The following is a 26,573-nucleotide window of genomic DNA, read 5'->3' as shown; positions in this document are numbered from 1 at the left end:
TTTGTATTTTTAGTAGAGACGGGGTTTCACCGTGTTAGCCAGGATGGTCTTGATCTTCTGACCTCGTGATCCACCTGCCTTGGCCTCCCAAAGTGCTGGATTACAGGCATGAGCCACCGCGCCAGGCCTACTGTTAACTTTTTTATTGTACTCTCCTCCACTACAATAAAAAATACTTTACTAGAGCTTCCCTGTCTTGTTCACCACTATATTTCCATGCTCGAAATATCATCTAGCTCATAGTAAATTATCCATAAGTATTTGAACAAATGAGGTTGAAATAAGCTAGTAATATTAAAAGCTTCATTCATTAAACAAATATTTTGTATATACCTAGGAGGGTCCAGGTTCTATTTCAAAGTGCTGGAGATTCAGGTGCAATGACAAGAGACAAAAGGCTAGGCAAGGTGACGTGTGCCTGTAATCTCAGCATTTTAGGAGCCCGAGGCAGGCGGATTATGAGGTCAGGAGTTCAAGATCAGCCTAGCTAACATAGTGAAACCCTGTCTCTACCAAAAATATAAAAATTAGCTGGGCGCCGTGGCATGTGCCTGTAATCCCAGCTACTCAGGAGGCTGAGGCAGGAGAATTGCTTGAACCCGGGAGGTGGAAGTTGCAGTGAGCCGAGATCGCGTCACTGCACTCCAACCTGGCGACACAGCAAAACTCTGCCTCAAAAAAAAAATTTAAAAAAAGAAAGAAAAGAAAAGAGACAAAAATCCCTGCCTTCCTGGGGCTTGCCTTCTAGTAGGGAGACAGACAATAAACAAGATAAAAGGTAAAATATATAAGAAATAAAGCAGGAAAGAAGGACATGAAGTGTGTGTGAAAAAGTAACATTTTAGATGGGATAGCCAGACAAAGTATTTTAGATAGAGTAGCCAGAGAAGGAAGTGGGAGACTGAACCATGAAGATACATGGGAGAAATGCACCCCAGGAGGTGTAGGTAACTGGGACAGGAATTAAGGAGTTGGGGACTGAGTAACACATCAGGATCAGGGAGGTTAAGGGAAGTCAGATTGTACAGGGCCTTGTTGGTCGAAGTAAGGACTTTGGCTTTTTTTTTTTTTTTAGTCGGAGTTTCGCTCTTGTTGCCCAGGCTGGGGTGCAATGGCGCGATCTCGGCTCACAGCAACCTCCGCCTCCCAGGTTCAAGCCATTCTCCTGGCTCAGCCTCCGAGTAGATGGGATTACAGGCATGTGCCACCATACCCGGCTAATTTTGTATTTTTAGTAGAGACGGGGTTTCTCCATGTTGGTCAGGCTGGTCTCGAACTCCGGACCTCAGGTGATCCACCCGCCTCGGCCTCCCAAAGTGCTGGGATTACAGGCGTGAGCCACCGCGCCTGGTCGGACTTTGGCTTTTACTAAGAGTGAGATGGGAAGCTGTTGGAGGATTTGAGAACCTAAGTGTCATGATCTGACTTGTCATAAGAGGATCCCTGGAACTGCTGTGCTGGGAATACCAGTGAGGTTGCTACTACAATAACCTAGGCAAGAGATGGTGGCTCCCAAAGACACGGGAAGGAGCAGCTCTGTGGTTGGAAGATAAAATTTGGGGTCTGACAGCTACATTGGAGAAGCCTATTAGCCATTCGAGTGAACTGTGGAAGAGGCAACTGGATGTATACAGGTCCGGAGTCTCGGGGAAGATCAGAGCTGGGAGCTGGCACTTGGAACTCAACAAATAGTATGTATTATTAGCAGTAATACGGAACCTCAGCTGTACTACTACTTACTACTAGCGAACTCTTGAGTTAACCATTTTTAGGTTCTGGGCCTCAGTTTCCCTGTAAATGAAATGGCGAAAACGCTCCCACATAACGGGACCTTGAGAACGAAATGAAAAGTATCAAGGGCTGACCGTGAGCAAGTTGAGAGCCATGAGCCAAAATCGCACGAGCCTCTCCGGGAGGGGGGGTTACTGCTGCGGAATCAGCGACAGGTTTCCGAATCCACGGCACAAGCTCTGAGGTACCACAGGTAGCAAAGCAAAATAAGCGCCAGGTCCCGCAGGGCAGCGCGGGTGCAGCGCCCAAACCTCGCGAGATTTGTTGGCCGGGCCAAGTACCACCCCCCCAAATCTCGCGATACCTAGGCGCCTGAGCGGCTCTCCACCGGTGAGGGTTTGCGGGGAAGATGGAGTATCCCGCGCCGGCCGCGGTGCAGGCCGCGGACGGCGGAGGGGCCGGGCCTTACAACAGCTCGGAGTTGCTGGAGGGCCAGGAGCCGGACGGGGTGCGCTTTGACCGCGAGAGGGCGCGCCGCCTGTGGGAAGCCGTGTCCGGTGCCCAGCCGGTGGGTAGGGAGGAAGGTGAGTCGGGGGCTTTGGAGGCAGAAAGCCCTTCGCCCGCTGCGCGGCTCGCGGGGAACTCGGAAGCGCCGACGGTCACACCTCCTGGCCCGCCTCCTTGCGTGCTGCGCCCCGGGACCCCCAGACTTGTGCTCCCCATCCGGGCGCGGGCACCCCAAGAATCGGGCCCCCAGTACGCTGAGGGTGAAGGGCCGCTCACGCTCAGGCCCTGGATTTTCCCCCTCCTCCTTCATCATTCACTACAACGCAGTTTTTCCCAAATTCGAGGACTGCCATCCCTATACTCGTCCTGTCAGAGACCTACAGTCTTTGCCATCCCCGTAAGCCAAGCCGAGTGCCCCTCACCACTCGACTCCCCATCGTCCCAATCTCCAGATTTCCTCCTAGGGCCTCTTGCCTCCCTTCTCTCAAGCCCCATACTTCCGAGGGCTCTGGAAAGCCTTCTCCTTACCCCCTGGGTTCCTGCTGGTCTTGATGACTGAGCCCTGGCTTACCCCTGTTTTTAGCTCTCTGGCCTCTACTTGCTGGGTCCCTCCCTTATTCTAAGGTGGGGACAAGGAGCCTGAGAAACTGGTCTGGGTTTGCTTTGGCTCCAGCTTCTTTGTGTCCTACACTTAACCCAAAGTTGCTGAGAACAGTGTAAGCAAAGCCACTTTAGGGGTTACTTCTGGGCCGAAGCGCCCCAGCTTGCTCTGCACTTGACCTGAGACAGGGTAAGATGGGATGAAAGAAAGAAAAGGATGGAAAAGAGCTGTCCTGACCTGCTTGTGTGACTCCCGTCACTGTCCTTTACAGAGCCAGCTGCTTAATGCTAACCCAAATGTACAAGAACTCTATCTGGGCTTCTCTGCTAACCTTGTCAGGTATCTGGAGGGAAATCAGATTTCTCCAGTGATTTGTTTGCTTGCTGAGCAGACTTGTCTTGGAAAGTTTAATATGCTATTTGTGAACTGACTGCCCTGGATAAAATAGGATAAAATTGAAATTTTGACCATATCTAAGGAAGGTACACAGACCTATACCCTGGTATATACTTCTCCAATTTAAAAACAAGTCTAGCCTGTCTCCTAAGTTTATATATATATAATATATAATATATATATATAAAAAAGAAGGAGACAGGGCCGCAGAAATGGTGTGTGTGTATGTGTATATATAATATACACACACATATGTATATATAATATACACACATATGTACATATTTTTATATACACATATGTGTGTATATTTTTATTTTTTATATACACACATATTGTATATATTTTAATATACACAATATGTGTGTATATATTTTTATACACACACACGTGTGTATATATTTTTATACACACACGTGTGTATATTTTTATACACACACGTGTGTGTATTTTTATACACACACGTGTGTGTATTTTTATACACACACGTGTGTGTATTTTTATACACACGTGTGTATTTTTATACACGTGTGTGTATATTTTTATACGCACATGTGTGTATATTTTTATATACATAGAATATATATAAATTTTATATATATTTTATGTATATAAAATTATATATTTTATATACATATATTTTATGTATATTATATAAATTATATATATATTACATATAAATATATAATTTATATATAAATATATATAAAATATATTTATATAAAATATATTTATATATTTATATTTTATATATATTTATATAAAATATATTTATATATAAATATATTATATATAATATATTTTATATAAATATATTTTATATATATTTATATATAAATATATTTTATATAATATATTTATATATAAATATATATATTTATGTATAAATATATATTTTTATATATATTTATGTATAATATATATTTTTATATATATTTATGTATAAATATTTATACATAAATATATATAAAATATATATACTTATACATAAATATATATAAAATATATATATACTTATACATAAATATATATAAATATATATATACTTATACATAAATATATATAAATATATATTTATACATAAATATATATAAAAATATATATTTATACATAAATATATATAAAAATATATATTTATACATAAATATATATAAAAATATATATACATAAATATATATAAAAATATATATTATACATAAATATATATAAAAATATATATTTATACATAAATATATATAAAATATATATATTTGTGTATATTTTTATATATAAAATATATATTATATATAAAATATATATTGTATATATAAAATATATATATTATATATATACAATATATATATTGTGTATATATAAAATATATATATTGTATATATATAAAAAATATATATTTGTATATATAAAATATATATATTTGTATAGATATAAAATACATATATTTGTATAGATATAAAATACATATATTTGTATAGATATAAAATACATATAGTATATATACAAATATATATATTGTATATATATAAAATATATATTGTATATATATACAATATATATATTTGTATATATATAAAATATATATATTTGTATATATATACAATATATATTGTATATATATACAATATATATATTTGTATATATAAATATATATATTTGTATATATATACAAATATGTACACACACGTGTGTATATTTTTCTATACACACATATGTGTGTATATTTTTCTATACACACATATGTGTGTATATTTTTCTATACACACATATATGTGTGTATATTTTTCTATACACACATATATGTGTGTATATTTTTCTATACACACATATATGTGTGTATATTTTTCTATACACACATATATGTGTGTATATTTTTCTATACACACATATATGTGTGTATATTTTTCTATACACACATATATGTGTGTATATTTTTCTATACACACATATATGTGTGTATATTTTTCTATACACACATATATGTGTGTATATTTTTCTATACACACATATGTGTGTATATTTTTCTATACACACATATGTAAGTATTTTATATATATATATTTATACACACACACATACTATTTCTGGGGCCCTCTCTCCTTTTTTGTTTCTTTTTTTTTTTTTTTTTTTGGGAGAGTCTCACTCTGTCACCCAGGTTGGAGTGCAGTGGCACAATCCCACTGCAACCTCCGCCTCCTGGGTTCAAGCAATTCTATACTGCCTCAGCCTCCGGAGTAGCTGGGATTACAGGCTGCTGCCATGACGCTCAGCTGATTTTTGTATTTTTAGTAGAGATGGGGTTTCACCATGTTGGCCAGGCTGTTCTCGAACTCCTGACCTCAAGTCATCTACCCGCCTTGACCTCCCAAAGTGCTGGGATTACTGGCATGAGCCACCGCACCCGGCTCTCCTACTTTCAAACTTGTTTAGTAGTTTCCTCCCCTACCCCAATTTTCCTTTCATTAACTTGACAAACACTCACCGATGCCTGCTCTGGACCCAGAAGTGGTTGGGCTTCAGAGCTGGAGTATCAGAGGAGGATACTGCCCTTGCCCTGGAAAGGCTTGCAGTCTAGTCCAGGAAGCAGACACCAAAACAGTTCCAGTGTAATGTAAAGGATGCAGTGCTGAGGAATGTTTTAAGAGTTGGAGGTGCACAAAAAGAAAGTGACCTTTGCCCTGGATCTTGAAGCAGAAAACCACTGTGCTCTGAAAAGTGAACTGTCTGCTATGTGTATATGAGTGTATAGTGGCACTGTTATGACCCATTTCATTTCCCTGTTCTCCTCACTTCTCCCACATTTATGTGAAATCTAGGTAGACACCTACAACGTTAAGTTCTACTCACCCTTTTTCTACTCTTAGCACCTTCATTGAGTTACAATTTATATATCATACAAGTCACCCATTGTAAGCATATCACCAATGATTGTTAGCCAATGTACAGAGTTGTATAGCCATTACCACAGTCCAGTTTTAGAACATTTCCGTCACCCCAATTAGTTCCTTTGAGTTCATTTATATTAAATCCCCACTTCCACCTCCTGCCCTAGGCAACCAGTGATCTGTTTTCTGTCTTGGGTAGTCTTTTGAGTTTGGCTTCTCTCAGCATGTTTTTGAAGTTCAGCCAAGTCATGGTGTGTATTAGTACTTCATTCCTTTTTATTGCTAAATAGAATTCCATTGAATGAATATAACACATTCTATTAATCCATTCATTAGTTCTAGACATTTGGATTGTTTCCAGTTTGGAGTTTTTGTGAATAATGCTGCTGCGAACATTCATGCCCAAGTTTTTGTGTGAACGTACGTTTCATTTCTTGAGTATATCCCTAAGAATGGAATTGTTGGGTCATATCGTAACTCTAACATTTTGAAGAACTGCCAAACTGTTTTCCAAAATGGCTTCACCTTTTATATTTCTGCCGTCGATGTTATGAGGGTTTTGCTTTTTCTATAACCTTGACAACACTTGTCTTTTTTGATTATAGGCATTCTAGTGGGCATGTAGTGATATCTCATTGTGGTTTCCTAAAAGACTGATAATAATGAGCACCTTTGCAGGGGCTAACTACCCATTTGTAGATCTTTGGTGAAATATCTATTCACATCATTTGCCTATTTTGTAATTGGGCTGTTTTTCTTCTACTGAGTTGTAAGAGTTATCTGTGTATTCTGGGTACAAGTTTTTTATTATAGATATGATTTCCAGATATTTCCCCCCGACTGTGACTTGTCTTTTCATTTTCTAAACAGTGCCTTTTGAAGCACAAAAGTTTTAAGTTTTGATGAGATTAAATTTATCGTTTTTTTATCCTATGTATTGTGCTTTTAGTGTCATATCTAAGAACTCTTTATCTTAACCCAAGATTTGAGAAATTTTCTCTTGTAGATCTTCCTTATTATTATTATTTTGTGTGTGTGTGTGTGTGTGTGAGACACAGTCTCACCCTGTCACCCAGGCTGGAGTGCAGTGGCATGATCTCAGCTCACTGCAACCTTCGCCTCCCTGGTTCTCCTGGAGGAGATCAAGCGATTCTCCTGCCTCAGCGTCCCGAGTAGCTGGGATTACAGGTGTTCATCACCACATCTGGCTAATTTTTGTATTTTTAGTAGAGACGGGGTTTCACCACTTTGGCCAGGCTGGTCTGGAACTCCTGACCTCAAGTGATCTGCCCACTTCAGCCTCCCAAAGTGCTGGCATTACAGGCGTGAGCTACTATGCCCAGCCCCCTCCTCATCTTGTTTCTGAAGGAGTTTGTGAAGGATGGATTGGTAATTTTTTTTTTTTTTTGAGACGGAATCCCACTCTGTCGCCCAGGCTAGAGTGTGGTGGCATGATCTCAGCTCACTGCAGCCTCGCTGTCCCAGATTTAAGTGATTCTCCTGCCTCAGCCTCCTGAGTAGCTGGGATTACAGGAGGGCGCTACCACACCCAGCTAATTTTTTTGTATTTTTAGTAGAGACAGAGTTTCACCATGTTGGCCAGGCTGGTCTTGAACTCCTGACCTCAGGTGATCCACCAGCCTCGGCCTCCCAAAGTGTTGGGATTACAGGTGTGAGCCACCGCACTCAGTTGGTAATATTTCTTTTTACAATATTTTATAGACGTGTTGACCTGCAAGGAAGAGGCTAACACACAAAATATGATTTAAAGAGTTTACTTGATTTTTAAAGGCAAAAAAGTGTGGACAGGGAGTGGGACTCATACAAAGTTGTTTATCAAGAATTCTCATTGATATACAGAAATAACATTGGTTAGTGATTGGCTGTACATTAAGCTGTAGGATGTAGGATATAGCGTCAGGTAGGGCATTATTAGGTTCATCCTTACCCACTTGTGGCAATAGCAAGCAGTTTTGATAGATTAATCATAGCTCAAAAAGGGAGAATAGGAAGTGATTGCTATCTCACTTTAATATCTCTCTGGGCCCTGATCATTTAAAAAAACTTGGATTCTTTAGATAAAAGTTCTTTTCTTTTTTTTTAAGACAGAGTCTCACTCTTCCGCCCAGACTGGAGTGCAGTGGTGTGATCTCGGCTCACCGCAACCTTTGCCTCCCAGCTTCAAGCGATTCTCGTGCCTCAGCCTCCCGGGTAGCTGGGATTACAGGCGCCTGCCAGCACACCCAGCTAATTTTTGTATTTTTCGTAGAGACAGGGTTTCGCCATGTTGGTCAGGCTGGTCTCAAACTCCTGACCTCAGGTGATCCGCCTCAGCCTCCCAAAGTGCTGGGATTACAGCGGTGAGCCATCGCGCCCAGCCGATAAAAGTTATTTTCTGACCTGCCTGGGCAACATGGCGAAACCCTGTAAATTTTTGTAAAATTTGTATTTTTGTAAAAATACAAAAATTAGCCAGGTGTGGTGGCTCACATCTGTAATCCCAGCTACTCAGGTGGCTGAGGCACGAGAATCACTTGAACCCGGGAGGCTAAGGTTGCAGTGAGCCGAGATTGTGCCACTGCACTCCAGCCTAGGCAACACAGTTGAGACTCTGTCTCAAAAAAAAAAAAAAAAAATGTTATCACCAGTGAAGCTACCTGGGCCTAAGCTTTTCTTTCTTCCTTTCCTTTTTTTTTTTTTTTTTTCTCTATTTATTTATCTAGAGACAGGGTCTCTGTTGCCCAGGCTAGAGTGCAGTGGCACAATCATAGCTCACTGCAGCCTCAAAGTCCTTCAAACTCAAAGCTAGGACTGCAAGGGCATACCACCATGCCCAGCTAATTTTTGTGTTTTTTTAAATAGAGGGTCTTGCTCTGTTGCCCAGGCTGGTCTGAAACTCCTGGCCTCTAGTGATCCTCCTGCCTCAGCCTCCCAAAGGGTTAGGATTATAGGCAGGCATGCGCCATGGCACCCAGCTGGCTTCGGCTTTTCTTTGTGGAAAGATATTTGGTTATTAATTCATTTTCTTTACTTGTTTTAAGTGTACACAGAATTTTTTTGTTTCTCCTTGTGTTGCTTTTTTTTTTTTTTTTTTTTTGAGACGGGGTCTTGCCAGGCTGGAGTGCAGTAATGATCACTGCAGCCTTCGCCTCCCAGGTTCAAGCAATTCTTCTGCCCCAGCCTCCCGAGTAGCTGGGATTACAGGCATGTGTCACCATGCCCGGCTAACTTTTTCGTATTTTTAGTAGAGACGGGGTTTCACTGTGTTGGCCAGGCTGGTCTTGAACTCCTCGAACTCTGAAGTGATCTGTCCGCCTCTGCTTCCCAAAGCACTGGGATTACAGGTGTGAGGCCCCTGATTATTTTCTTGGTTAGTCTAGCTAAGAATTTGTCATTTTCTTGATCTTTTCTAGTTTCTGAGGTAAGATCTTATGTTGCTGATTTGAGACCCTTCTTTTCTGATGTAGATGTTTAAAATTATAAATTTCTCTCTTAAGCACTTATGACGTTATAAGATATATATATGTATATATCATATATATATATTTCTCTCCATAGTTCCTGGCTCACAGCTTCTATAACCCTTATACTTTCCTCAGTGACTAAAGCAGTAAGAGTATCTTGTGTTAAAATATTTGGCCTTTTGTCCTTGGTTCCTGAAACACCTCTGGAACTGCTCCAGAGCAAGAAAGGTGAAAAACAGACTTTTATTTATAACAAGCCCCTTTCTTTTTCTTTTTCTTTTTTTTTTTTTTTTTTTTTGAGACGGAGTCTCGCTCTGTCACCCAGGCTGGAGTGCAGTGGTGCAATCTCAGCTCACTGCAAGCTCCGCCTCCCAGATTCATGCCATTCTCCTGCCCCAGCCTCCTGAGTAGCTGGGACTACAGGCGCCCGCCACCACACCTGGCTAATTTTTTGTATTTTTAGTAGAGACGGGGTTTCACCGTGTTAGCCAGGCTGATCTCAATTTCCTGACCTCGTAATCCACCCTCCTCAGCCTCCCAAAGTGCTGAGATTACAGGTGTGAGCCACCGCGCCCGGCCGTATAACAGGCCCCTTTCAACCACACCATGATACATGTTAATAGGGTGATTTTTGAGAAGTCCCTAGATTACCACATTCTGGTTGGCTGGTTGCCATAGGAACCAACCATGTGCTCAGAGGCTTGGAAGTTACAGGCCCGCATCTCTAGAGGGTAGAAAGGAGCTGAAGGTTGAATTGATCACCAATAGCCAGTGATTTAATCAACCATGTCTGTGTAATGAAGCCTTCATAAAAACCCAAAGACCTGAGTTTAGGGGCTTCCAGGAAGTTGAACAAGAACAGATTCATGTGCTGGAAGTGTGGCACACCCCCAATTCCATGGGGATGGACGCTCTTACACATTAGACCCTTCCAGACCTGGCCCTATGTATCTCTTTATCTATTTGTGTCCTTTAACGTATCTTTTAGGTTGGCCTGACACAGTGGCTCCTGCCTGTAATTCCAAAACTTTGAGAGGCCAAGGCAGGAGTGTTAGTGGCCATGAATCTCAATTTCTGCCTCCTCAGAAGAAAGAATTCGACCAAAGGGGCATAAGGCAAAGTGAGAGACCAAGGCAACTCTTAGAGCAAGAGTGAAAGTTTATTAAAAAGTTTTAGGGCAGGAATGAAAAGAAGTAAAGTATACTTGGAAGAGGGCCAAGAGGGCGACTTGAGAGAGACAAGTAGGCGGTTTGACCTTTGACTTGGGATCTTACACGTTGGCATGCTTGCTGGGTCTTGCATGTTACTTCTCCCCTGGTTTTTCCCTTGGGGGTGGGCTGTCTGGATTGGCAGTGGCCTGCCAGCACTTGGGAGGGGCCGCAGGCGTAGTGTCTTTATTGAAGTTGTGCACATGCTTACTTGAAATGTTTTTCCCTTTCCAGCAGAGTGTTACCAGTTAAACGCCTCCATTTTGCCTCTTAGTGCGCATGCTTGAGCTCACTAGCCTTACTTGAGATCTTATCCGGAAGCTGCTGATCACCAGTGTCAGGTGGTTTTTTCTTTGTTTTGAAGTGGTCTCACTCTGTCGCCCAGGCTGGAGTGCAATGGCATGATCTCAATGGCGTGATCTCGGCTCACGGTAGCCTCTACCTCCCGGGTTCAAGCGATTCTCCTGCCTTAACCTCCCGAGTAGCTGGGATTACAGGCATGTGCCACCACGCCTGGCTAATTTTTGTATTTTTAGTAGAGACAGAGTTTCTCCATGTTGCTCAGGCTGGTCTCGAACTCCTGAGCTCAGGTGCTGCACCTGCCTCAGCCTCCCAAAGTGCTGGGATTACAGATGTGAGCCACCGCACCCGGCCTCAGGTGTTTCTATCTATGAGGAGACTGCCTTTTCCTGACGCCACCTGTGACCAATTATTATTTTAGCGAGACAGTTTAATAACTGAATGACCATCACCTGATGGTTGCCTGACATTTGTGGTGGTAGGGGTTCCTCTTCTACCCTACTCATTTCTGCCTAGCTATCTACTGGAACAGGAGGATCACTTGAACCCAGGAGTTAGAGACCAGCCTGGGCAACATAGAGAGTCATAGAGAATCCCCATCTCTACAAAAAAAAAAAAATTAAAAAGCTGGGTGTGGTGGTGCGTGCCTGTAGTCCCAGCTAGTCAGGAAGCTGAGGCAGGAAGATCACTGGAGCCCAGGAAGTCAAGGCTGCAGTGAGTTGTGATCACACCACTGCACTCCAACCTGGGCAACAGCGAGATCCTGTCGCCCAAAATATTAAATATATGTTAAGTATGTGTTTCCCTGAGTTCTGTGAGCTGCTCTAGCAAATTAATTGATTCCAGGGGTGTCATGGAAACCTCGATTTATAGCCGGTTGGTCAGAAGAACAGGTGAAAGAATGTGGAACCTGCAATTGGCATCAGAAGTAGGGCTCAGTCTTGTAGGAATAAGCTCTCAACCTGTAGGATCTGAAGCTGTCTCCAGGTAGATAGTGTCAGAATTGATTTGAATTAGGGAACACCAACTGGTGTCCACTGCAGAATTGAGTGCTTGGTTTCTGGGAGGAGAAAACCCACACATATGGTCACAGAAGCGTTCTGTATTGTAAAAGTAAAGTAGGATAAACTGAGTTTTTTTTTCTCCAGAGCACTGCTTTAGTTGCAACTCATAAATTTTTGAATGTTTTATTTTCACTTAAATCAGTTCAAAATAATTTCTAATTTCCCTTGTAATTTCTTCTTTGATACATGTTATTCAATTTCCAAATATTTGAGGATTTCCAAGATTTCTTCCTATTGTTGATTTCTGATTAAATTCCATTGCATTCAAAGAATATACTTGAGATGAGTTCAGTCCTTTTAAATGTAGTGAAACTGGGCTGGGGGCGGTGGCTCACGCCTGTAAACCCAGCACTGGGAGGCCGAGGCGGGTGGATCATTTGAGGGCAGGAGTTCAAGACCAGCATGGCCAATATGGTGAAACCCCCATCTCTACTAAAATACAAAAAGTAGCCAGGCATGGTGGTGCCGTGCCACGGGGTTTCACCGTGTTAGCCAGGATGGTCTTGATTTCCTGACCTCGTGATCCGCCCGCCTCAGCCTCCCAAAGTGCTGGGATTATAGGCGTGAGCCACCGCGCCTGGCTATTTCATTTTTAAATAACAGCTTTATTGACATAAATTTCACATTCCATAAAATTCACCTGTTTAAAATGTACAATTCTGCGGTTTTTAGTATATTCACAGAGTTCTGCAACCATCACCACTGTCTAATTTTAGAACATTTTCCTCACCCCAATAAAGAAACCCTGTACCTAGGAGCAATCATCCCTGGCAATGACTTATCTCCTCTCTTTATGGATTGATGCCTATTCTGGACATTTCATGTAAATAGAATTGTATAAATATGTGGCCTTTTTGTGACTGGCTTCTTTCGCTTAGTGTAATTTTTTTTGTTTGTTTGTTTGTTTTGGTTTTTTTTTGAGACGACATTTTGCTCTTGTTGCCCATGTGCAATGGCATGATCTAGGCTCACTGCACCCTCTGCCTGTGGGGTTCAAGCGATTCTCTTTTTTCTGTTTTGTTTTGTTTTGAGACAGAGTCTCGCTCTGTCGCCCAGGCTGGAGTGCAGTGGCGCGATCTCAGCTCACTGCATGCTCCGCCTCCCGGGTTCACGCCATTCTCCTGCCTCAGCCTCCCAAGTAGCTGGGATTACAGGCATGTGCCCCACGCCCAGCTAATTTTGTATTTTTAGTAGAGACAGGGTTTCTCCATGTTGGCAAGGCTAGTCTCAAACTCCCAACCTCAGGTGATCCACCGCCTTGGCCTCCCAAAGTGCTGGGATTACAGGCATGAGCCACTGCGCCTGGCCACTTAGTGTAATGTTTGCAGGATCATTTGGCTGGATATAGAATTCTTAGTTGACATTTTTATTCTTTTTCACCACTTTGAATATGTCATTCCAGTGCCTTCTGGCCTTAATTGTTTTCAAATAAGTTGTCATTAATTGAATTATTTCACTGTACATGATGAGTCATTTTTCTGTCTCTCTCACTGCTTTCAAGATTTTCTGTCTTTGCCTTTCAACAGTTTGTGATGTGTCTAGGTGTAGCTCTCTTCATGTTTTTCCTAGTTTGGGTTCCTTGAGATTTTGGAATGTGTAGATTAATGTTTTTCATCAAATATGGGAGGTTTTCGAACATTTTCTTCAAATATTTTTTTCTACTCTCTCTCTCTTCTCTCTTCTTCTGAGGCTCTCCTTACACATATGTTAGTATGCTTGAAGTTTTTCCACAATCTCTGAAGCTTTGTTCATTATTCTTCAATGTTATTTCTCTTTGTTCTTCAGATCAGCTATTTCTATTGCTGTATCTTCACGTTCACTGATTCTTCTGCCATTTTGAACTTGCCGTTGAGCTCCTCCAGCAAATTTATTTTATTTATTATAATTTCAACTCCAGAATTTCCATTTGTTTGCTTTATTAGTAGCAGATCATCAGTACCCTTACATTTACTTTCTTCATGCCTTTTCTTTTGTCTTTTCTTTTTTCTTTTTCTTTTTTTTTTTTTTTTTTTGAGATGGAGTTTCAATTTGTTGCCCAGGAGTGCAATGGAGCAATCTCAGCTCACTGCAACCTCTGCCTCCAGGTTCAAGCAATTCTCCTGCCTCAGCCTCCCAAGTAACTGGGATTATAGGCATGCGCCACCACACCTGGCTAATTTTTTGTGTTTTTAGTACAGATGGAGTTTCACCATGTTGGCCAGGCTGTTTTGACCTCCTGACCTCAGGTGATCCACCTGCCTCGGCCTCCTAAGTGCTGGGATTACAGACGTGAGCCACTGCACCTGGCCTTTTTTTTTTTTTTAGACAGAGTCTTGCTCTGTCACCAGGCTGGAGTGCAGTGGCACAGTCTTGGCATGCTGGGATTACAAGCATGAGCAACTGCACGCAGCTTTTTTTTTTTGAGACAGAGTTTTGCCCTTGTCACCCAGGCTGGAGTGCAATGGCACAATCTCGGCTCACTGCAACCTCCGCCTCCTGGGCAACCTCCGCCTCCTGGGTTCAAGCGATTCTCCTGCCTCAGCCTCCTGAGTTAGCTGGGATTACCAGCCCTCTACCACACCTGGCTAATTTTTGTATTTTTTAATAGAGATGGGGTTTTACCACGTTGGCCAGCCTGGTCTCAAACTCCTGACCTCAGGTGATCTGCCCGCCTCGGCCTCCCAAAATGCTGACATTACAGGTGTGAGCCACCATTCCCGGCCTCTTCATGCCCTTTTCATTGGATAAAAATTTGAGCTTCTTGAGACCATCAGCAGTATGGATTTGGCCAGGCATGGTGGCCCACACCTGTAGTCCCAGCTGCTTGAGAGGCTGATGCAGAAGGATCACTTGAGGCCAGGAGTCTGAATTCAGCCTAGGCAACATAATGAGACTCTGACTCTAAAAAATTAAATTAAAAACAAAAACACAGTATGGACTCACAAAATGGAAGTACCAGTGCTAAGTAGACCTAATAAGACCGTCGTGTTCATTCTATTAGGCCATACTGCCCATTAAAATACTACATTGTCTAACCATTCTCACCCATGGGTAGATTATACCCAACCTCCCTTTCCTATGATTGTTTGAGGGGTTTTTGCTTTTGAGATGGGGGATCTTGCTCTGTCACCCAGCTGAAGTGCAGTGGTGCAGAGATTGCATCTCTCAGCCTCTGCCCCATACATCTTTTACTTGGCTATCATGTGGATATAAATTAAATCCTGTGAATATGTAACATCTCATAGGATGTAGAATACAGAAATGCAGTAAAGATCATACTTCTGTGCCTCTTGGCTATTGTTGCTGTCAAAAAACGTCATGGAACTACATCAGTTTTCGAGCATCCATTGTCCAGCTTCATAAGTTGAGAGAGAAATTGTTACAGTCAAAACATCTTGCTTCCAGCAGAGCTGTGAAGGAGCCTCAGAGACTGTAGGTCACCTATTGGAACATATATGCATTATTCCTGGAGATGTTTCTGGAGGCCCAACCTAGTACCATACTTTCAGCCTCTGTAGTGCTTTTTTTTTTTTTTTTTGAGTTGGAGTCTCACTCTGTCGCCCAGGCTCAAGTGTAGTGGCGCAATCTTGGCTCACTACAACCTCCACCTCCTGGGTTCAAGTGATTCTTGTGCCTCAGCCTCCCAAGTAGCTGAGATTATAGGCACACACCACCATGCCTGCCTAATTTTTTTATTTTTGGTAGAGACGGGGTTTTGCCATGTTGGCGAGGCTGGTCTCAAACTCCTGGCCTCAAGCAATCTGCCTGTCTTGGCCTTCCCAAGTGTTGGGATTACAGGCTGAGCCACCACGCCCTGCCTCTCCAGTGAATGAATGAATGAAAAGCACCTCATTTTCCATATCAAATCTTTTGCACCCTGGAGAGATTGTTGGTAGTTGGATTAAAGTTGTGTGCAGATATCATGGCAAAAAGGATATGTAGTCAGGCTGCCATCTCAGAATTTTGACAATTATTATTTTTTTTTTTTGAGACGGAGTTTTACTCCTGTTGCCCAGGCTGGAGTGCAATGGCGCAATCTTGGCTGACTGCAACCTCCGCCTCCCGGGTTCAAGCGGTTCTCCTGCCTCAGCCTCCCAAGTAACTGGGATTACAAGTGCCTTGCCACCACACCCGGCTAATTGACTTTTTTTTTTTTTTTTTTTGAGACAGAGTCTCACTGTGTCACCAGGCTGGAGTGCAGTGGCATGATCTCGGCTCACTGCAACCTCCGCCTCCTGGGTTCAAGCGATTCTCCTGCCTCAGCCTCCCGAGTAGCTGGGACTACAGGCACCTGCCACCATGCCCTGGGGCTAAACATTTTGTATTTTTAGTAGAGACAGGGTTTCACTATGTTGGCCAGGCTGGTCTTGAACTCCTGGCCTTGTGATCCACCCGCCTCTGCCTCCCAAAGTGCTGGTATTACAGGCGTGAGCTACCGCACCCGGCCTAATTGACAATTTTATCCAAGTATTTTTTTTTCCCCCTCTGTGGGCCTTAGCTTCCTCCAACCTCATAAACCTCTCAGTTTTTGTGGGTTAGGAATTTGGGAAAGGCTTGGCTAGATAGTTCTGATTCAGGGTCTCTTATGCAGTTGCAGTCAGATGGTGGCTCAAGTTGAAACAGCAGGGAAATGGAGCATCTGGGAGGCAGAGCTGAAACAACAGCGGGGTGGAGCCTCTGGGGGCTGGCCAGACATCTCTCTTTTCATGTGATGTCAAGAGCTCTCCATGTGGTCTTGATGCATGAGATAGTCTGGGCTTCCTCACAGCTTGGTGGCCTCAGAGCAGTCGTACTGCTTACATGGTGGGCAAAGGCTTTAAAAGCAAACATTCCCAATTTGGTTCCCTTTTATAATTTCTACTACTGTGTTTATGTTGCTTAGTGGTCAGATTAACTAGTGATTCAACAAGATCTTGTTCTAAACATCTGGAGCCTATAAGGCCTTGATTTTGTACTGTTGGATCTGTGTGTTGGTAGGGAAGCATATTCAAAGTTCAAGTCATTTTGAGATCTACCCTTCCCACGAGGTCCTTTTGCATCTCTTTTGTGTGTGTACGCAGCCTCAGGGTGGCCATGAGTATGTGGCTAACTTGGGCCCTCTCAGGTCTCCGCTGTCACACAGTCTCAGCCAGGAACACACTTGCCCCAACCATGACCACACCTCCGGCCAGTGGAGCCTTTGACTCTTCCTGCTTACTGCCTTGGAGATCATCACTTCCATCAACAATATTGCTACATGTAAAGGAAATCAAGTGATTTCCTTCCTTCTGTATGGAAGCTATTTGTTTTCATGGCTAGCACCTTCTTGCCAGCGTTTCTACACCGATTGCAGGAGGGGCTGAGAGCAGCCTCACCTGAGCCTGGGAAATTGAGGCTACAGTGAGCTGACATTATGCCACTGCACTCCAGTGTGGGCACTGCAGCCTGGGAAACCCTGAGTTTTTGTTTGTTTGTTTTTCCCCATCTGGAAAAAAAAAAAAAGCTGCTGATTCCTACTGTTCTTACGTGAAGTTCAGCAGTTTTGCAAGCATAAAGTTGCTCTCAGATTGTTAAGTCCCTTTGGTTAACTTCCAGAGTGCTGAAGTGGTTGGTTTTGTCAGTTTTGTCCAGTTTTGTCAGTTTTGTCCTGTTTTGTTGTTGCTTCTGCAGGAGAAGATCTCCTTACTCTGCCTTGGCCAGAAGTTCCACCCTGTACTCACTTTGTTTTATATTCAACTTCGCTTCCTCTGCCTGACTTCAAAATTGGGAGGGTCCCAAGGCTCAGTCTCTGAACCTCTTTCCTTCTTCATCTCCGCTAGGCATTCTCTTCCAGCCCCACAGTGTTCAATATGATTGATATACCAATGATTCCCCATTTATATCTCCAGCTCTGACCTCCTCCTTGAGCTTCAAGTGACTGACAGATCTGAATCTCCAACTCATCTCCACCTATGTATCTGATAGACTATTCACACTCACATAACGAAAAGTCTTTAATTTTTCCTCCAAGGCTATCTTCCCCTAGTTCTAATCTATTCACTTGTTCAAGTTCAAAACCTAGGAGTTATCCTTGACTCCTTTCCTTCCTTCACTCCCACCCCCACATCCAGTCTAAGAAATCAGATGTCAAACCTATTGCTGGAACATAATACCAAATTCATTTGCTTTTCTCCATCTCCACTGACAACCTGCCTAGTCCAAGCTTCCATCATCTATTTTCTGAAGACTACAGCAGCCTCCTCCTTGTTCTTTCTGCTTCCATTCTTGTCCCCATACAGTCTGTTGACAACAACTGTCAGAGTAATCTTTTCAAGGGCAAACCAGATCTTGTCACCTCTCATTACACTAACATTAAAATCCGTAGTTCATGCTGTGGCTTATGGAGCCTTATATTCATTCAGCATCATCTACTAGGCCTCATGCTGTGCCTCCAACTTAATTTCCTACCATTCTTCTCTCATTCACCATATTCCAGGCATAGTGGGTTTCTCTCCATTCTTTGAACATGGAATATGCCAGACTCATCCCTGCCTCACAGACTTAATACTGTTTCAGGTTGGAACACTCTTTTCCTGTAAGCCTTGTGGCTGACACTTCTCCATGATGATCTTTTTTTTTTTTTTTTTAATTTTCAGAGTCAAAGTCTTTCTCTGTTGCCTAGGCTGGAGTGCAGTGGCACATTCACGGCTCACTGAAGCTTCAAACTTCTAGGCTCAAGGGATTCTCCCACCTCAGCCTCCTGAGTAGCTAAGACTACAGGCATGTGCCACCATGCCCAACTACGTTTTTTTTGTTGTTTTTTTTTTAATTTTTGTAGAGATGTGGCTCTCCCTATGTTGCCCAGGACAGTCTGAAACTTCTGGGCTGAAACAATCCTCTTGCCTCAGCCTCTTGAGTTTCTGGGATTATAGGTGTGAGCCACCACAACCGGCCCTGTGATGGTCTTTACTAACTCTCCTGCCCCGTCATTCTCTGCCACGCACTTTGCTTGTTTTCATAGCATTTCTAATTCTTTGTCATTATCTTGCTTATTTTTTACTTTATACCCCATCTTCTTTGTTGGTATGGCCCCCAGCACTAAGTGCAGTGTTGACACAAAGCAGGTATTATAAATATATTTGTGTGGACTATGTGAATGTGCTCTCTAAGGCCAGAGAGGGCATTCCAGCAGAGAGGTACATTTATTTAGCAGGTGCTTACCTGCCCCTGCTGTGGGTTTGGGAGTCTGATTCTGAATATGCTTGAAACCTCATCTCTTGAACAAAACAAAATCCACAATCTCCAGGTGAGGAAGTGATGACTGAACTCTGACCCCTGGATATTACCTTCCCCCTGTGGGTTTCTCATTGTGAGAAGCCTCTGACCCTCTTTTTTTTCTTCTTCTTTTGTGTGTGTGTGTGTGTGGGTCTGTGTGCGTGTGCGTGTGTGTGACCAAGTTTTGCTGTTGCCCAGGCTGGAGTGCAATGGCACAATCTCGGCTCACTGCAACCTCCGCCTCCCAGGTTCAAGTGATTCTCCTGCCTCCATCTCCCAAGTAGCAGGGATTACAGGCATGCGTCACCACATCCGGCTAGTTTTGTATTTTTAGTAGAGATGGGGTTTTACCATGTTGGCCAGGCTGGTCTCAAACTCCTGACCTCAGATGATCCACCCACCTTGGCCTCCCAAAGTGCTAGGATTACAGGCATTAGCCATCGTGCCTGGCCACCTCTGACCCTCTTTTAAAAGTTCTGGGCCAATTCTGTTTATAGAGTCATTTCTCTTGGTTTTTCAGAGCATAGCTAAGACAGGCAAGGTCTTTCACAAAAATTTACCATTGTAAGAGAAAAATGCAGAAATAAAAAGAGATCATTAGGGGCAGAAATACAGCCGTTCTGCCTAAAAGTGCTGACATAGGTAAGCTTTAGATTTTGTGGATTAAGGAGAGGCATCTTAAAAGCTCCCCACCAAGAACCTCTTCCCGGGCATCGACTTTTTTTTTTTTTTAAGACAGGGGCTTGCTCTGTTACCCAGGCTGGAGTACAGTGGCACTAACATGGCTTGCCGTAGCCTTGACCTCCTGAGCTCAAGCAATCCTTCTGTCTCTGTCTCAGCCTCAGCCTCCCATGAAGCTGGAACCACAGGCATATGCCACCACCCCCGGCTAGTTTTTGGTTTGTTGGTGTGTTTGTGTCTGTGTAGAGACAGTGTCTCACCATCTTGCCCAGGCTGGTCTCAAACTCCTGGGCTCAACCCATCCTCCCACCTCAGCCTCCCAAAATGCTGGGATTACAGGTGTGAGCCACTGTGCCTAGCCTTGACCACTTTTTGGCTGAGACCAGGAGATTAAAAATGTGGGCTTGCCGCCCTCTCCCAGTTTTAGACTCTGCCTCTGCCTCACATTGCCAGTGCCATGATAGAACTCATGCCTTGGCCGGGTGCAGTGGCTCACCCCTATAATCCCAGCACTTTGGAAGGCCAAGGTGGGTGGATCACGAGGTCAGGAGATCGAGACCATCCTGGCTAACACGGTGAAACCCTGTCTCTACAAAAAATACAAAAAAATTAGTTGAGCATGGTGGCAGGAGCCTGTAATGCCAGCTACTCGGGAGGCTGAGGCAGGAGAATGGCGTGAACCCAGGAGGCAGAGCTTGCGGTGAGCCGAGATCGTGCCACTGCACTCCAGCCTGGGTGACAGAGAGAGCTCTGTCTCAAAAAAAAAAAAAAAAAAAAAAAAACGAACTCATGCCTTGGGAGAGATTTTACCTCTTCTCTTCTCAAAAAGGTAAGGCTGTTCTCCAGGCACAATAATTTAAGCACAGGTTAATACCATGTTTCATATAGTGTGGCACTTATATAATATGTTATGTGATTTTATTTATTTATTTAGAGACAGAGTCTAGCTCTGTCACCCAAGTTGGAGTTAGTGGCACAACCTCAGCTCACTACAACCTCTGCCTTCTGGGTTCAAACAATTCTCCAGCCTCAGCCTCCCGAGTAGCTGGGATTATAGGCGCCTGCCACCACACCTGGCTAATTTTTGTATTTTTAGTAGAGACAGGGTTTCACCATGTTGGCCAGGCTGGTCTTGAACTCCTGACCTCAGGTGGTCTGCCCACCTTGGCCTCCCAAAGTGCTAGGATTACAGGCGTGAGCCACCACGCCCCGCCCTGTTATGTGATTTTAAATGTTTCAAAGTCAGATCAAGAACAATGAGAAAAGTATTCCTTTTTCGAGTCTTTCAGTCCTCCTGATTCTGTCTGGGAAGAAGTTTCAGTTGGGTACTACCATATCTTAAAACCTCTCAGCACAGTTGCTGTTCTCTTCTTCCTGGGGAATGCTCCAAGCCTCATTTTTATCATATTTATTTTTATTGGTATCTGCTTAAGTTTATGATCTAAAGATTCCTTTTTAAAAGAAGTTCCTAAGTAAAGAAAGTTGGCATACATAAAATTATAAAATAAGTAATAGTGTAGGTGGCATGAGAACACAGCATGAGTCACGGCGGCAGTAGGAAAGGCTGGCTGAGGTCTGCCAGTGTCCTAATATGGCATCCCATCATTCAGTGCCTGTGTTTGAGGCAGAGTTCAAAGGCAGTGCTGTTGAGGTAGTGTTTGTCAACTCAATGATTTCTTGTTTTCCCCTCTGTAGTGGAGCACATGATCCAGAAGAACCAGTGTCTCTTCACCAACACCCAGTGTAAGGTTTGCTGCGCCTTGCTTATTTCTGAGTCCCAGAAGCTGGCACATTACCAGGTATGCCATCATACTTTTAGAACTGCGTTTCTTTTCAGACCTGGTGCCAAACCCCTAATTCTCTCTGGCTTGCATGGTGAAGTGTAATTGCTGCTTAGCCACCCAGATGTTGCCTCCATGCATGTTGGCTTGTGACTTGAAGATTGACTTAATTTCCCTGAGTCTCATCTCCCCTATCCAAATCAGGATCATTATATGTGTATCTTCCCTTGCAGCTTGGCATGGCATAAAGTATGAGCTTTGGCTTTAAATAGATCTGACTTTGAATCAAAACTCTGCTACTCATCTTGAGCAAGAAACTTCACCATTTTTAGACATAGTTTCCTCATCCATAAAGTAGAAATGGTCATAATTTTCTCATAGATTGTGAAGATTAAATTTGGTAGCTGTAAAATGCCTTGCACAGAGCAGGAACTCAAACTTCCCTCACCTCCTCCTCAAAACTTTTTGTGAGGATGAATCAGATGAAAATCTCGTAAGTGTTTTTGAGTGCCTTAAGTATGAAGTGGCATTTGGCTATCTTTGATCTTTCTCCTGGGTTTTTGCAGAGCAAAAAACATGCCAACAAAGTGAAGAGATACCTAGCAATCCATGGAATGGAGACATTAAAGGGGGAAACGAAGAAGCTAGACTCAGATCAGGTAATACAGCTGCCATATTGAGCCCACTTGCTTCCTGATGAAGCCAGCCAGCAGGTTGGTGTGGTGAACAAGTCAGACTGTCTTGGCTTCAAATCCTGGCCCTGTTGTGTGACTCGGGCAAGTCTATTACTTCACAAAGCCTTGATTTCTTCCTCTATAAAAATGAGGATGGCAATATCAACTACCTTTCAGGATTTTTTGAAACTAAAATTGAGGGCAGGTTTATAAAAAGCACCCAATTCAAAGCCTGGCACATAGTAGGGACTCAGTAATGGAGCTGGTATTATATATTACCGCCTAGTGGTTTGTTAGAGCAAGACAAGAGAAAGTGGAAAGAAGCCAGGCTGCTTGCTTTCTTGAGGGCCAGGGAAAAGAACTAAGTTCACCACTTGAATGTTTTGAATAAATAAGCAGAAGGAACACCTTTCCAAATGTCTGCTCTGATTGAGAGGTGATCACATGTGCTTTTTGGTTCAGAAATATTATGAGCATTATGCTGAAGCAACCCCCAATCCCTCAGGAGTACCATCTCATCATGGGAAGAGAAGTTAAGCAGACTAGGGCTCAAAGCTGACTGTGTGTCTTACTGATCGGGTGACTTTGGCCAAGTCACTTAACCTCTGTGAACTTCCCCCATAAAGTAAAGATAATGCCTACTTCTTAAGGGTATTGTGAGGTAAAATTTCAATTCCTAGTAGATGCTCAATAAATAAGAGTTTACTCTATAGACTGCTACCTCCTGTTATAGTAGCCACAGGTTAGGAAGGTCCTTGTTTATCTCTTCTCAAAATTTACTGGACTCATCCCCTGGTTTCCCTTCTTATTATTTATTTATTTGTCCCTGGTTTCCCTCCTTTCTATTTCTCTATCCGTCTATTTATGAGACAGGACCTGGCTCTGTTACCCAGGCTGGAGTGCAGTGGTGCAATCATGGCTCACTGCAGCCTCAACCTCCCAAGCTCAAGTGATCCTCCCACTTCACCCTCCCAAGTAGCTAGGACTACAGGCACACACCACCACACCTGGCTAACTGGAGTGCAGTGGCATGATCTCAGCTCACTGCAACCTCCACCTCCTGGGTTCAAGCGATTCCCCTGCCTCAGCCTCCGAAGTAGCTGGGACTACAGGCGTGCGCCACCACACCCAGCTAATTTTTGTATTTTTAGTAGAGACAGGGTTTCACCAGGTTGGCCAGGCTGGTCTTAAACCTCTGATCTCAAGTGATCTGCCTGCCTCAGCCTCCCAAAGTGCTGGGATTACAAGTGTGAGCCACTGCGCCCAGCCACCTGGCTGATTTTTTAAAAAAATTTTTCGTAGAGACAGGGTCTCGCTTTGTTGCCCAGGCTGGTCTCAAATTCCTGGTCTCAAGTGATCCTCCCACCTCAGGCTCCCGAAATACCAGGATTACAGGTATGAGCCACCATACCTGGCCCTTTTCTCACAATTTATAATTCAGAAAGGCAAGATAAACTCTATGACCCTGGGCAAGGTATTTTACATCTTTGCACCCTATTCAGAGATCAGGCTTTCTGAGAGAGATGTTGGGATCCCTTTATGTAGTCTTGAAATACATGGTTTTCTAGCCTAATCATGATCAACAAGTAGAACGCAATGGGAGGCTGGGTGCGGTGGCTCATGCCTGTAATCCTAGCAATTTAGGTGGCTGAGGCGGGCGGATTGCTTGAGCTCGGGAATTCGAGACCACCCTAGGCAATATGGTGAAACCCCGTCTCTATAAAAAATACAAAAATTAGCCGGGTGTGATGGCATGTTCCTGTAGTCTAGCTACTTGCGGGAGTGGGTGGGAGAATTGCTTGAGCCCTGGAGGTGGCGGTTCCAGTGAGCCGAGATCGTGCCACCACACTCCAGCCTGGGCAACAGAGTGAGACCCTGTCTTAAAAAAAAAAAAAACCTAATGGTCCACTTGTTCAGCAAACTCTGAGCATCTACTGTGTGCCAGACTCCAGCTGGGTGTGAAGGATAGGAGACAAAAATGAGTCAAATAGTCCCTGTTCCAGTGTCACACTTGAGTTCACAGAAAAGTCTCCTAAGCTATGACACTGTCAGTTTAGTGTGGCAAGTGGTATGACAGAGGTCTATTTAGTGTACTCTGGGAGTACAGAAGAGGAGCAGGGTTAATTCTTCCTGGAATACACAGACAAAGGGACTTGATAGTTGTTTACTGAATGATTTTTTTTTTTTGAGAGAAAGTCCCCCAGAAGAAAAGCTTATATTTAAATTGGGTCTTGAAGGCTAAGCAGACACGCTGCCAAGCAGGAAAGGAAGGAAGCGCATTTTAGACAGCAGGAATGGCCAAAGCAAAGCAAGGAAGCATCAGAGAATAAAGTGGGGGATAGTGAGTAGAGCCTGGGACGAAGTAGCTGGAGAAGAATCTAGAAAGTAGGTTGGGGTTAATGTGTGAGGGGGGCCATAAATGCCTATTCTGTCATGGGCAGTGGGGAACCATTGAAGGTTTTCTGGCGGGGCAGTGGTATGATCAGACCTGTGTTCTTTCTTCCAACCAGAAGAGCAGCAGAAGCAAAGACAAGAACCAGTGCTGCCCCATCTGTAACATGACCTTTTCCTCCCCTGTCGTGGCCCAGTCGCACTACCTGGGGAAGACCCACGCAAAGAACTTAAAGCTGAAGCAGCAGTCCACTAAGGTGGAAGGTACTGGTTTTCCTGAGTAGTGCTATAGTGGGACCCCTCCCGTCCTCGGGGCACTATTGCCAGGGGCTCACAGAGATCCTCACTGAGGCCACAGACTTGAAGAGGTTGAATTGCTTTTGAGAACCCTTAAAAATCTCCAAGTAGACCCAGCTTCATTGAAATGCAATCTCAGAATTATGCTCACCTAACCTCCCTTTCTTTGGTTATAGGTTTTTCTCTATAGCCTGAGCTTTTGTCCTGACTAATAATTATAACTCAGGAGTGCCAAAGTCCTCCAGGCCACGCATACCATGAGAGCATTCTATCTCCTACCTCTCCCACTAGATTTTTCCATCCCAGGATCCACCTGCCCTTATTACTGCATGTTCCAAGTTGAAAGCTAAATCCTTGTCTTTTTCACATGCTCAGGTTATGGCCTACTCACTTTAATCCTCAAAAGCTGCCTGTTCTCCTCAAGACAGGGACTTGCCTTTCAAAGCTGAATACTTCAGTGCTGCTACTACTGCCCCACAATCTGTAACTGCCATGAATTCATTCCCAGTACAGTGACTTCTGAAATAGCCCCCTTTATCTTGTCACGACTAGGGCTCAGCCCTCACTTTCATCTCATTAACTCCTGACTTTCTGGGGTTTTAACCTCTGCTAATTGCAGTTAGTCAAGAGTGAAATTTCTTTGATGTTTATTTCATTGTTTTCTTGATAATTTTTGCTTCTCTATTTTGGACCAAGAAGTAGACTACACTATTAGTAATACTATTATCCTTTTTGTGTTTACTGACAACAGTGTTTTGGAAGCCTTTGAAGATAGAGTGAAAAATCACTCATAATTTTTTTTTTTTTTTTTTTTTTTGAGATGGAGTCTCGCTCTGTTGCCTAGGTTAGAGTGCAGTGGCATAATCTCGGCTCACTGCAAGCTCCACCTCCCAGGTTCATGCCATTCTCCTGCCTCAGCCTCCCAAGTAGCTGGGACTACAGGCGCCCACCACCATGCCCGGCTAATTTTTTTGTATTTTTTAGTAGAAATGGAGTTTCACCGTGTTAGCCAGGATAGTCTCAAACTCCTGACCTCGTGATCCACCTGCCTCGGCCTCCCAAAGTGTTAGGATTACAGGCGTGAGCCACCACACCGGCCAAAACCTTTTTTTTAAATAGAGATGGCTTGTCACTATATTGCTCAGGCTGGTCTTGAACTCCTGGCCTTAAGTGATCCTCCCATCTCAGCCTCCCAGAGTGCTGGGATTACAGGCATGAGCCACCACACCTGGCCACTCATAATTACACCTTTTTATCACACCCACATCTAGTTATTCATGGTATGAAACAGCAGAATGTGGACTTTGAAGTCACAGAGTCCCAGGTTTAAAGCCTGGCACTGTTACTGTTTATATGACTTTTTTGTGTGTGAACTGCCTAACCTATA

At 43.3% G+C, this 26,573-nt stretch overlaps 2 protein-coding genes across 2 annotated transcripts in view; one reads left to right on the top strand and one right to left on the bottom strand.

Moving 5' to 3' along the window:
• UIMC1 (ubiquitin interaction motif containing 1) overlaps positions 1 to 2,044 on the bottom strand; it is a 114,851-nt gene extending 112,807 nt beyond the window's left edge. Inside the window, exon 1 of the mRNA XM_024247357.3 lies at positions 1,866 to 2,044. The gene's annotated coding sequence lies outside the window, so the exon portion shown is untranslated. The remainder of the gene's footprint in view (positions 1 to 1,865) is intronic.
• Positions 2,045 to 2,133: 89 nt separating this feature from the next.
• The window catches only part of ZNF346 (zinc finger protein 346), a gene marked incomplete at its 5' end in the record, with an annotated part of 44,562 nt that continues 20,122 nt past the window's right edge, over positions 2,134 to 26,573 (top strand). Inside the window, 4 exon segments of the mRNA NM_001133409.1 lie at positions 2,134 to 2,315; positions 21,739 to 21,842; positions 22,391 to 22,483; positions 25,009 to 25,153. Of these exon segments, the coding sequence (NP_001126881.1) occupies positions 2,141 to 2,315; positions 21,739 to 21,842; positions 22,391 to 22,483; positions 25,009 to 25,153 (517 nt within the window).

Source organism: Pongo abelii, chromosome 4 (genome assembly GCF_028885655.2).
Source record: "Pongo abelii isolate AG06213 chromosome 4, NHGRI_mPonAbe1-v2.0_pri, whole genome shotgun sequence".
Lineage (NCBI taxonomy): Eukaryota > Metazoa > Chordata > Mammalia > Primates > Hominidae > Pongo > Pongo abelii.
This window is presented reverse-complemented; position numbering and strand designations above follow the sequence as displayed.